This window comes from Chrysochloris asiatica, unplaced genomic scaffold (assembly GCF_000296735.1).
Source record: "Chrysochloris asiatica unplaced genomic scaffold, ChrAsi1.0 scaffold00024, whole genome shotgun sequence".
NCBI lineage: Eukaryota > Metazoa > Chordata > Mammalia > Afrosoricida > Chrysochloridae > Chrysochloris > Chrysochloris asiatica.
In genome coordinates this window covers 13,215,054-13,228,246 of record NW_006408542.1, presented here as the reverse complement: position 1 = coordinate 13,228,246, position 13,193 = coordinate 13,215,054, and the positions used below count along the sequence as shown (strand labels likewise).

At 42.7% G+C, this 13,193-nt stretch overlaps 1 protein-coding gene across 2 annotated transcripts in view; it reads left to right on the top strand.

Annotated features, from left to right (window-relative positions):
- The first annotated feature begins 995 nt into the window (after positions 1-995).
- Positions 996-13,193, top strand: part of KCNG3 (potassium voltage-gated channel, subfamily G, member 3) — a 121,416-nt gene continuing 109,218 nt past the window's right edge. Inside the window, exon 1 of one of the 2 annotated variants that reach the window (XM_006839399.1) lies at positions 996-2,277. In XM_006839399.1, coding sequence (XP_006839462.1) covers positions 1,613-2,277 — 665 coding nt within the window. In that variant the 5' untranslated portion in view covers positions 996-1,612. The remainder of the gene's footprint in view (positions 2,278-13,193) is intronic. The other variant, XM_006839400.1, reaches the window with a different exon arrangement.

Genomic DNA, 13,193 nt, shown 5'->3' with positions numbered 1-13,193 from the left:
GTATTCCACCCAACCCCACCCTTATTTTTCTTCCCGTATTTGTTTTGCATCTAACATAATTTGCCTTACAACTCACCTGTTTGGCCTCTCCCAGGCACTGTACGGGCTCGGTTGCAGGTGTCGGTATCATGTGGATTGCTGATAACACTTTAAAATAATCCCTTTCAAGGGGTGCCCACTACCTGGTCATCGACCTGAGCCGGGACAGTTCGCTCTATGGAGCCTGAAGGGTTTCTTCATGCTCTGAGGACCAGTGCTGCAGCCAGCTCAAGGGTACATGTGGGAAATCGAGGCATTGTAAGAAGGAAGAAGCAGATAAAGGCAACGAAAAATTCAGTTCTTGATAGTGGCAAGGTGATTCTCCCCAGACTTTCACCACACATTCTGGGAAGAATCAAGAGGGGTCCAGGCGCACTTAACAACGTAGGCGCCTTCTCGGGACGTGCGCTGCAGAAAGCGGGGGCAGGGGCCACAGCTACTGGGGGGACAGGTGGGCGGGAGTCACTAAGTCTAGATGCTGGGGCGTGGGTCCGCCTTCACAGCACACGGTACGTGGGTCTTCTCGCGCGGGAAGAGGAAGAGCAAAAGCAAAGTCGGCAGGAAAAGCTGTGGTTGAGGTGGCTTCTTGGAGAAATCCTTTGGGGCAGTCTCAGAAACCAGTTGGGCTTGGAATAGTTTTTGCAAAAGCTCTACTAATGCAGTCTCCGCCCTCCAGTCATCACCTCACCACCCTCCCAGCTTCCCTTTGGGGTTGTTAAAAGGGCCTGTTTTGGCTCCTCAGGTCATCCCAATGTTCTGGGGCTGGATGCGGGAGCCGGCATCCTGGTCGTGGTGCTTTGCTTGACTCGGAGCTCCCTATTCCTTACATCCCAGCCCCGCGGATCCCTTTGGAGCATAGCGAGAAGAGGGCGTCACCGGGCGGGGAGCCCGAGGTCCAGGGTGGGGCGCGGGGAATCCCAGCCCGAGCTGGCCCTGGATAACCAACGCGGGCGAGACGAGGAGGGAGGCGCGCAGTGGGTGCTGAGCTGAGCCGAGAGGAGGGAGGACCGCGAGGAAGGCCCCGCCCCCGCCATTCGGAACTGGCTTCTTGCTGCCGCCAAACCCGCTCACTTTGCCTCTCGCCTCTGGACGGCTGCAAGAAGGCTGCTGAGCTTCGGCTGGAGGGAGCGCCAGGGACCCGGGAGCATTCGGGCTCCGGTGCATCTTTGCTGCACACGCACCCCTCAGAGGGAACGGCGTCGCCGCCTTGGAGAGGCACCCCAGCCTCGGAGGGGGCATCCCCTGGGCGTGAGGGGCGGTGACGCTGACCCAGCCTCCTTCCCGGCCAGTGGGACGCAGCGCTGGCTCTGGAGGGGACTACTCGGCTACCCACAAGTACCGCCGCGGGAAGGGCACGTTGCTAGTACCGAGGCTGGGCTATTAAGGAGGCTAGAACCCGGAGGAGCGCCTGGACCAGCGCAAGACTAGAGCGAAGCCCCAAGGGAGAGGGAGCCCGACAGCCCACCGGCCCCGACGGCGCACTCTGCGGTCGGCGAACAGCAGGCAGGTCCTTTGCGGTGGTCGGAGGGTGGCTGCGGTGCCCCCGGGCCGAGGGGCCCCGGGGCGACCAGCCATGACCTTTGGGCGCAGCCGGGCGACCTCGGTGGTACTGAACGTGGGCGGCGCCAGGTACTCGCTGGCCCGGGAGCTATTGAAGGACTTTCCGCTGCGCCGCGTAAGCCGGCTGCACGGCTGCCGCTCGGAACGCGACGTGCTCGAGGTGTGCGACGACTATGACCGCGAGCGGAATGAGTACTTCTTCGACAGACACTCAGAGGCCTTCGGCTTTATTCTGCTCTACGTACGCGGCCATGGCAAGCTGCGCTTCGCTCCGCGGATGTGCGAGCTCTCCTTCTACAATGAGATGATCTACTGGGGCCTGGAGGGCGCGCACCTCGAATATTGCTGCCAGCGCCGCCTAGACGATCGCATGTCAGACACCTACACCTTCTATTCCGCTGACGAGCAGGGCGCGCTGGGCCGCGACGAGACGCAACCCGGCGGCGCCGAGGCGGCCCCCTCTAGACGTTGGCTGGAGCGCATGCGGCGGACCTTCGAGGAACCCACGTCTTCGCTGGCCGCGCAAATTCTGGCCAGCGTGTCCGTGGTATTCGTGATCGTGTCTATGGTGGTGCTGTGCGCCAGCACCCTGCCGGACTGGCGCGCTGCGGCCGCCGACAACCGCAGCCTGGATGACCGGAGCAGGTACTCTGCCGGCCTTGGGAGGGAGCCCTCCGGGTAGGACGCACTGCTTCTTTGCCCGTACAGTCCGTCCTGTCGAGTTTGTCCGTCCCGTCTCGTCCTGTCAGCCTTTGGGAGGTCCAATCATACTGGGTTCAAAGCCCTGAGAGGCCCCAGGCGTGTCCAGCTAAGGGATGGGTTGGGCCCTACCTCTGTTCCCATTTTGGACACCCTTCTCTTGTGGGTGAAATCACCAGGCAGGAGGAGTAGAGCGGATACAGATAGACAAATCTCTCATCTTTGTAGTTTACTTTTGAGCAAATAGTATCCGGCTAGTTAGATTTCTCTCAACTTTCATTGCTCTTATTCAACAATTTAACCTTGAGTTTCATATTTGCCTTTTTTTTTTTGGTGGTGTATGAAAAAATGAAGCTTTGTTATGGTGAATATGTAGTCTGTTGTACACTACCCACACATTCTATACTCTCTGCCCAGGGCATAATATGTGCTGTAATAGAGTGTTAACATTATAAAGGAAATTAACTTAGCGATAGACTCTAAATAATGGATATCTGTGCCCTTTGTTTCCTTCTTTTTTGTATGGAGCTAGCAAAACACCTGCCTACTATTTGGTACCAAAGGTTCATACTGTGGATTTCAGAAGGGTCTTATGTATGGGGTGGAGAGAAACACGTATCTTATGAGAGAAGAAACTCTAAAGTGCTCTTAATACAAAAACAGTATTTATGTAGTTTATGTTTTTTTTCTTTTTATTTTACCAATATGAAAGGAAAATATTTTCATCTTTCCTAAGACCGTGTTTGCTTTTCAGTTGTTGTTAAGTGCCATCGAGTTGATTCCGACTCATAGCGACCCTGTACAGAATTTCCAAGGAACAGTTAGTAGTTTGATACCTTATTTCTGGTTTTAGTGCTAGTGAGTTTATCTTACATGTTTTGTGGGAGGAATAAAAAATAAAGTTGGCCTTTCAAGTGCAACAGCTTTTTGAGGGATGAAAACCAAATTGTGTAATTTGTTTTATTTTATCTTTGCTTGATACTGTTTTAAGATTACCCCTCTATTAATTTTATTTTTATTTTTTTATTTTCAAGTTTTTATTGTGATCCATTCATTTTTTAGAAAAATATGTCTTGTGATTTTTTTTTCCTGGTAGGCATGTGCCCATTGGGAATGGCGTTACATGCCCTGATATTGCAGTGAATTACTTCCACACAATATTCTTCCTTTGGGGAGTAAAGATTTTTATGTAACCTAAGAAGTAAATAAAATTGCCTAGTACCACAGAGTCTATTACTGATATGGCATCTTGGAATGAAATCCAAGATATATGCTTTGAAAGGAAATTCATTAGGAAGCTCATTTTGTTTAGTGTTACTAGATTCTAACTAATTTTCAATTTACAGATAAGAATTACTTATTTGGTACTCCAACAGTGCTATAAAATTAATTTATATACCTAAATTTCTAAGTGCTCTTGATTCTTTTAGAGGGTCATGTGAAAATGAACCTTGAAATGATTCAATGGTAATTATAGGATCATAATTATAGTGACAGTTCAAGCTACATTAGTAAATGGAACTGGAGAAGTGAGTGTAGATATTGTGGAGGTTGGCTAAATCAACACAGGCAAAACCAGTGAAATAACCTGAATAATATATATATATATATACATTTTTTGGGGGGGGATGGAAGGGAGTTTTGAGAGAAGAAAAGGCAGGCTGGAGAGAATTAATGCAAAAGCAGTTGGTAAGAAATGAGAGATAGGTGAATAATAATTTTAGGGAAGGAGAGAAAGAGAAGACACCCCCCAAAAGAAGAGAGAGATGGAAAGGAGGGAGACTGCAAAAGAAGGGAGAGAAGAGGATAAGAGCAGTGCTTAATTTGTGTATGTGTATTTTATAAATGTATATAATTATTCAAGTCAAAACTGTTTCCTTAGCTACCCAGATATTTCAGGCAAAATATGCTTTTCTTGGCTTAATGGTCCAGTTTTGAGCTTCATTTTCTGAGTGTAGGTGCATGAAAACCAGACTCTATAATCCCAGAAAGATAAAGGATGGCTAAATGAGCTCTGGTAGCATAGTGGTTACAAATCGGGTTGCTAACCTCAGGTCAGCAGTTCGAAACTACCAGCTGTTCCACGGGAGAACGATGAGGCTTTCTGCTCCCATAAAGATTTACAGCCTCGGAAACCCTTATAGGGTCGCTATGAATTGGAACCAACTCCAAGGCACATAACACCACCACCACCAACAACAAAATGACTAAGGATGACGAGGGAACCTCTTCTCTGGCTCCTTCAACAGAGACGTCCCCCCAAATGGCAATTTGAGTAGTCAGGCTTCTTTCTGGGACAGTCTTTCAAAGAAAGCCTGCCTGCTTCCAGTAGCCAAAATAAGACTTTTTGAGACATCCTTTTGAGTCTTTGACCCTATTTGGCATCTACCAAATAAAGTCAGAACTTCTTATTTGGGCTTCAGGACTCAAGTTTTATCACATCCTGCCTGTCTTAACATTATCTTGTCATCATTTGCAAGCATCTTTTAAGTATTGGCTTTGCTTAAGGCACTGTCGATGTGCCAGTTTAATAAACTCCCCCCCACCACAAATAATAAAGGTATCAAGTTGGTGATGCAGAGGCACAATTGATCACTGAAAATTGAGTTGTTGGAAGGCCTTCAAGGTGGGCAGGGGTGGGAGTGGGACATGTAAACAAGCCATCTGTTTGGTTGCAGAGGTTGTGCACTGCCCAACACTGACATGAATACCATTTATATAAAGTGTAATGTTCTACAACCAATACCCATGCTTGTTGTTGTTAAGTGCCGTCGAGTCGGTTCCGACCCATAGCGACCCTTGTATAGGGTTTCCGAGGAGCAGCTGGTGAGCTTGAACCACCGACCTTGTAGTTCAAACAGCTTTGCAGTTTGGCGCATTAACCCACAGCACCACACCAGGACTCCAATGCGCATGTTTGGTGGGTGGTTATGTGCCAACTCATAGCAACCCTGTACAGGGTTTCCAAGGCTGTAAACCTTTACAGGAGCAGAACGCCTAATCTTTCTCCCAGAGAACAGCTGGTAGTTTTGAACTGCTGACCTTGAGGTTTGCAGCCCGATTCGTAACCACTATGCTACCAGAGCTCCTTAATGCCCATGCTTAATAGTCAGGAAATCAAATGATATGTTGCGTTGGGCAAATCTGCTGCAAAAGATGTCTCTTTGAGGATTAAGTTAAGCCTCATCCAACCTGCAGTATTTTCAGTTGCCTCATATGCATGTGAAAGCTGGACAATGAATAAGGAAGACCAAAGAAGAATTGATGCCTTTATAATAATTGTGAAGAATATTAAATATACCATAGATTGCCAGAAGAACAAAGAAATCTGTGTTGGAAGAAGTACAGCTTGAATGCTCCTTAGATGCAAGGTTGATAAAGCCTTACCTTATGTACTTTGGACATGTTATCAAGAGGGATCAGTTCTAGGAGAAGGACATCATGCTTGGTAAAGTAGAAGGTCAGTGGAAGAGGAAGACCGTCAGTGAGGTGAGTAGCTGCAACAGTGGACTCAAACATAGCAACAATTGTTTGGATGTTTTAGGGCTGAGCATTGTTTCACTGTGTTATACATAGGGTTGTTATGAGTGAGTACTGACTTAATGGTGCCTCACAACAACTATAATGTGCACACATACCTCAGAGACATTGCAGGTTTGGTTCTAGACTACCACAATAAAACTAACAATGCAATAAAGTGAGTCACATGACTTTCTTGGTTTTCTGGTGCCTAGAAAGAAAGTATAGTTTACACTCTACTGTAGTCTATTAAGTGTGTAATAGCACTATGAAAAAAGTTTGAAATATTTGGGAAAATTACAAAATATGACTGAAAAACAAAGGGAGCACATGCTGTCGGAAAAAATGGCACTGATAGTTTTGCTTAAAGCAAAACCTTCAGTTTGTAAAAACACAGCATCTGTGAAATGCAGTAAAGTGAAGTGCAATGATATGAGATATACCTGTACCGCACAACCTGCACTAACACGTGTGGCCCCCTAGGAACAAAATCAGAATTTTCTAGGCAAAAAGCGTGAGCATAGACATGAAATGTATATATTATATTTTTGGAATCCAGTGATGGAGTGAGAGCTGCATTAGGGAACAGAGGGTGGAAGGCATTGAAGGGCAGAGAGATGATTTTATTTTGTAGGCAATGGTTAGTCATTGGTGGTTTTATAAGTGTAGGGATAGATGGGTTATACATTTAAGGAAATGAATGTGGTAAGATGTGCACCATGAATTGGTGATGAGGAGAGATTGGAAACAGAAAGAGATATTTGCAGATGAAGAGAGCAGATCTTGGATTACTTTGAGGGAGGAATGAGAATTAAGAAGAAATGGCAACTCTAGGAGCATCCAGGGTATTGATACAGGTATCAGGAACTGATGAAGTAGATTCCCAGGAGTTGGGAGAATTGCCCACCACCTGCAGGTTCCACTTGCCCCAACTGGCTTGCTCACTTATTCTCGAGCCCTCTGAACATCCCTTATTGTAAAATCCTTTGCCTTTTCTTGAAATTGTATCATTTGTCAAAACCACCTCAGATTCTGTTTCTATTCCCCCAAGGCTTTAATGATTAGCCTACTAGATGTGATGTTTTTACTGAATTTCCTGTGAAATTGTTTATTTGTACTACATATTTGGATTCTATAACACCCTGCCTAGTATGGTAGCTATTTTCTTCAGATATACATGCCCTAGCGTCTAAACTAGATTTAGATGAAAAACTGCAGAAGGCAGATAAATTGTCTTATCTGATTTACTAGTACAATGTTTTATTTTAAAAAACAACAACAGCATTTCATTGTTTTAGGTGAAAATTTCCAAAGGAAACTAGGTTCCTCTTTAGCAATTTTTCACACAGATTTTTCCATGCCAGGGTTACATTTTTTATATGTCAGCATTATCATTGTTTCTTTTCTGTTTGTTCTGATTCCATTGATCTGGATTGCCTTCCACTCCTTGCCTTCTCTTTGCTCTTGGATAACTGTTCGAACGTTTGGTCTCATAGTTTAAGGGAGTACGTTACTCATGGGGGATATTGTTTATTTTATAAGCCAATCTATTATTTGGCTGAAAGGTGACTTACAGAAATAGCTTTAATTCCAAATAGTGATTCATCTTGGGGGTTCCTCTGGTCTGTATCTATCCAGTAGCTCTGACCTTTGAGTTTTGTTTTACATTTTTCTTCTATTCTATCAGGACCTTCTACCGTGTTAGAACTGTCAGTTGTGGTAGCATCAAGTTCTCTTAGTCTCAGGTTAGAAGAGTTCGTGGTCGTGTTTGGGCCATTAGTAGTTCCATGGACTAGTTCCTTAATTGAGCCTTTGATTTCCTTCATTCTCTTTCACTCTCTGTAAGTAAAGACCAATAGTTGCATTTTACACAGCCACTTGCAAGCTTTTAAGACCCCAGATGCCACCCACCAAACTAGGATATAAAACAATATCTTTGTGCACTATTATGCCATTTGACAAAGCTGCCCCATGAGACTATGACCATTTTTTTTCAGTAAATCAATCCCAAGAGTTGTTTGGAAATGTCTAGGAAGCCTCCGGAACTGTGCCCCTTCTGTAATTATATATTGTTGTTGTGTACCGTTGAGTCGATTCCAACCCATAATGACCCTGTGTAGGGTTTCCAAGGAGTGGCTACTGAGCTTGAACCACTGACTTTGTGGTTCAAACCGACTTTACAGTACACCACATTAACCCATGGAGTCCTAATTTTATATATATATAACACATACAAACATGTATATACATATGCCTTCAGATACATCTATCATGCACATGCCTTCCTATACACATAATGGTGGTGGTGGTTGTGTTTATGTGCTGTGGAGTTGGTTCCTACTCATAGCGACCCTGTACAGGGTTTCTGAGGCTGAAATCTTTATGGGAAGAAAGCCTCATTTTTCTCCTGCAGAACATCTGGTAGTTTCGAACTGCTGACCTTGAAGTTAACTGCCCTATTCATAACCATTACACTACCAGAACTCCTTATACACATAATAAGCATCCATAATCACACACATGGGGGCTTCAAAAAGGTCATGGAAAAATTCCATTATATTTTCATTTCATTTTCCCACAAACTTTTTTTTTTTTAAAGTTTTGGTTTTTTTTTTTTTTGTATTTTTCGTTGTTTTTTTTTTTGTATTTTTGGTTGTTGCTTCTGTTATTGCACAACTGTGTTATTATAACATTTACTGAAATTGTTCCTTCTTCTTGTGTTGTTGTTGTGAAGTGCTGTTGAGTCAGTTCCCACCCATAGCAACCCTGTATAGGGTTTCCAAGGAACAGCTGGTGAGCTTGAACTGCCAACCTTGCAGTTCAAACGGTTTTGCAATCTGGTGCATTAACCCACAGCGCCACACCAGGACTCTGTATTTTTGGTTGCTGCTTCTGTTATTGCACAACTGGGTATGTTATAACATTTACTGAAATTATTCCTTCTTCTTGTGTGCTTCTTAGTAATTCTTCATGAAAGAATAACTATTCAGGCACAATAAATATTTGCTGTTACTATTACAGTTCAAAATGTCACCTTCTAGGAATATATCTATTGTTATCAACTAAAGAACAGTTTGGGGTAAGGCAGTGAGGTTCAGATGCTAGAACTCTTGGGTGCTGAGGAAGGTGTGCCTACTCATTTCTGGGCTAGTGTGAGAAACAGTTTATTAAATTAAGGGACAATTTTATATCAAACACTGACTATACAGAGGGAATAAAGGTAGTAACGTGGTTCCTTTATATTAACCACTGACATTTTGAGATATCATAGCATCATATGCTTGGAAGACATCTAAGACATCTTCCCAACTAGTAATTTAAAACTTTTGAACAGAAAGGTGATCTTTAAATTTATTTGTTTTGAATGCTTAATATCATACAAAGAGTGGTTCACAATCCAGAAACTATAAGTCTTTCTCCATTTCCCAGTGACCCATTCCTTTATTTTCTTATTCTATGCTTGTCATTTATTTTTGTATATGATTTGAAAAAACAAAACAAAACCCACATTACAATCGTGAGTAGAATTGCCTTAAATTTACAAATGACTTCTGGAGAGCTATTGTTTCTATCAAGTGACTCTTCCTAGGAAGGACTTAGCTCTTCTTTCATGTCCTTCACTGTAATTGCTACATTTTCTTAATATGATTTGATGCTCTTCTCCTTATCGCTTGTTGATTCCTGGGTATTCCATAAGTTTTTATTGTTATTGAGAGTCACTTTTGCTCCTAATTTGAATGGGATTTTTTTTATTATTATTATTACATTTCCAACAGGTCATTGCTGGTAAAAGGGAAGTGATTTATCATTTTTATGCATAGCTTATAATTGACTACTTCATTGGACCCTACTTGTTCTAAATTTATTTTCCTGAAAACTATTCATCTGCTTCTCTTCTAACATTTACTATTCATTTATTTTTATTGTCTCACTGCATGAGACCTAACAGTGACATGTGGCCTGACTTCAGTATTTATAGGACATTGTCCTTATGAAATTGCATTAGTTTCCAGTACTTACTTTGTAAAAAAACTTTAAATTGAGTGAAGATTTAAAGAGTAGATCATCAGTTTTACATTCAACAAATCAAACACTTCGTTTCATATTGAAGGTAATCATCTCAACATCCCACTTTCTTCCTGTGTGTCTTGTTTCCTTTCTTCCTACTTTACAACTGTTTGTTCTTGGGTGAATACTGCCCTTTGGATCTTCAATGGTTGACTGTTTCATAGTATGCATACCTCAGTAGTGTTGTTGTTGCCCTTATATACCTATTAATTGCTGGCTGAAAGTTGAGCCACAGGATGAGTTCAATTCCAGACCTGAAAGGTGACCAAGGGCCATAGTCTTGGGCTTCCACCAGTCTCTATCTGACCAGAAAGCCTGATCTTATTTATGATGTTGAATTTTGTTCCACATTTTCTTCCACTCTATCCAGGACCTTCTAATGTGATCCCTTTCAGAGCAGTTGGTAGTGGTAGCTGGGTCCCAGCTAGTTCTGGTCTCTGGGATGTGGAGACTAATTGTTTCCAAGAGCCTTCAATTTTCATCGCTCTTTTTTTCTACAGACAGGAAGAGACCTATAGTTGTACCTTAGATGGCCTCTCATGAGTTTTCAAGATGCCAGTTGCTATTCACCAAAGTAGAATGTAGAACATGGTCTTTGTGAATTATGTTATGCTAATAGACCATGGTTTACCCCTCGACGATTGTCCTGAGTTTCTGGTCCAATGACTCATTCCTTCAAGGTGTTTTGTAATGACTAAGAAGTTATAATAACTTTGATGCCTTTGAGTTCCACCACATTCATGGATATGTTCTGACAGATCTTTCTATATTTATGGTTATACTCTCACTCCTCTTCCCAAACCCATTCAGCTTGTGTGGCTATCCATGTATATGTTATGTGCATGTATTTGTTATTGTGAAGTCCTGTCGAGTTGGTTCTGACCCATAGTGATCCTGTATAGGGTTTTCAAGGAGCGGCTGCTGAGCTTGAACCACCGACCTTGTGGTTCAAATGACTTTGCAGTCCAACACATTAACCCACAGCACCACAGCAAGACTCTGTATATATCATTGTTGTTGTTGTTAAGCACCGTGAAGTCGTTTCGGACTCATAGTGACCCTGCACAGGGTTTCTGAGGCTGCAAATCTTTACGGGAGCAGAAAGCCTCATCTTTCTCCTGTGGAACCGCTGGTAGTTTTGAACTGCTGACCTTGCAGTTAGCAGCCCAATTCGTAACCACTACGCTACCAGAGCTCCTTAGGTCACCATTATTGCAGGATTGTGTATGTAACAGTATTTACCTCTGTTCCTTTAAATCTTTCATCTTCCTCCAGCATCTTCCCCTGCCTCTATCCTTCTTTTACCAACCTCTCTCTATTTTAAATTGCCTTCCCCTTCACCCAAGTCGACATGGTCTATTCTCTAGCTAGTGACTTCCCCCTTCCCTCCCAACCCTGATAACCATCAAAAATTCTTTTAGTGTGGTGAACCATTTTGTCGGCTTTTTACAGTAGTGGTCTCATAAAATATTTGTACTTTTTGTGATTGACTAATTTCACTTCAGCATATAATGTCCTCTAGATTCAGCCATATTATAAATTGTTACGTAGATTCATTGTTATTCTTTAATGTTACATAATACTCCCTTTTGTTTGTATATGTAATTATCAGTACATATGAATTGATGCAGTTATTTTTGCTGTGTGTGTATTTTGTGGTGCTGCTGGGTTTTTTGTTTCACATAATTTTTTTGTGCTGAGATCATTTTGTTTGTGGGTTTTCGTGTTGTTTTCTTCATTGCTGTTGTTTTAATGTTTACCTTAATCGTTCTGATTTTTTCCTTTTTTATTTTGATGAAAAGATTTACTTATATTCTTTGAGGTTACTCTGAAATTTATTAATTTTTTCACAAGTTAAAAAGAGTTTGTTCTATCTTGAAATTTACTTGACTTCCTTGCAACACTTGGAAGTTCTGTAACTATATGATTCCCTCTTTTTCTTTTGTAATTATCTTTGTTACAAATTGATAACTCTGATTCCCTATTTTCAGTCTTGTTGGTTTGTTGTACTTTAAATACTTATATATGTGGAGTCCTGGTGTGGTGCTGTGGGTTAATGCGCCAGACTGCAAAGCCGTTTGAACTGTGAGGTCGGTGGTTGAAGCTCACCAGCGGCTCCTCAGAAATCCTATACAGGGTCGCTATGAGTTGGAATCAACTCGACGACGACTGCACTTAACAACAACAACAGCAAATATCTGGGTTGACTTCTCGGTGATGTTTTCACATATGTTAATCGTAGATTGTTGTCTGCTTTTGTTGGTTCTCTGTCCAAAGAACTTCCTTTCACAGATTTTATAAAGTTGGTTTGGTTTTTTAAAAAATTCTTTTAATTTGGAAATGTCTTAATTTTGCTACTGAATTTGAAGGGCAGTTTTTCCGGGCTTATGATTCTTGGTTGGCAGTTTATTCTTTCAGAGTTTTGTATATGTCATTCCGTTACCTTTTTTGATTATCCAGGGATGGAGTGTTTAATAAGCAAGGTTATCAACAGAAAAGTTTCCATGACTTTTGTTTCCACTTGTCCAAAGTAAAGACCCATTGAGGCCAAGCAGACAGGACACAAGGAAAAGCGCACCACAGTGGAAGGAACAGTAAGTTCTCTTTTTTTGTGCCACTCAGGCATATATAATAATTTACATCTCCAAAGGGCACATTCTGCAAATCTGCCTCCTGGCCACCAGCTCTTAGTCCTTCTTTTCTTAGTGCATTAATCTAGAGTCCTCAGCCGATCCCCCTCTCCATGCCCCCATCTCTACCTCCATCTCTGGTTCTGCTGCTTCTCTGGATAATGACCCGCATTCTGCTTGTGCCCTTCTCTCTTGATGGTCCTAGGGTCCTCTGTTTCTGGACTGTAAGATTAACCACTCCCCTTACAAAACTTCTATCTTTACAATTGTGACAGTTGCTATTAGTCATGATAACAAGTATTCACTATTGAATCTTACGAATCTTATCTAGACAAGATGACAGCTATTCCGTGGGGACTCTTTCTTTCCCCCCATATTCTTAAACTAAACCCCCTCTTGAAACCTTGTAAACCAGTCACTTCGTGCCTTTATTGCCCCCTCATTTTAGGTAGCCAGTGTCTAAGTTGCCCGTCCCAATCTACCCTGTGTACAGAGTGGAGAGCATTGATACTTGATGTGAAGACTCTTTCCTTCTTTGTTGATATTTAGAGTAACTGCTGCTCTGTGTATAGGTCAGGTTCATCATGAGGATGTATCTTCTGTCACTGTAGCTGTTCCAGTCTGCTTGTCCTTTCTAGTGGGAATGTCTCACCTCACAAGGTTGTGGATGGGACTCAG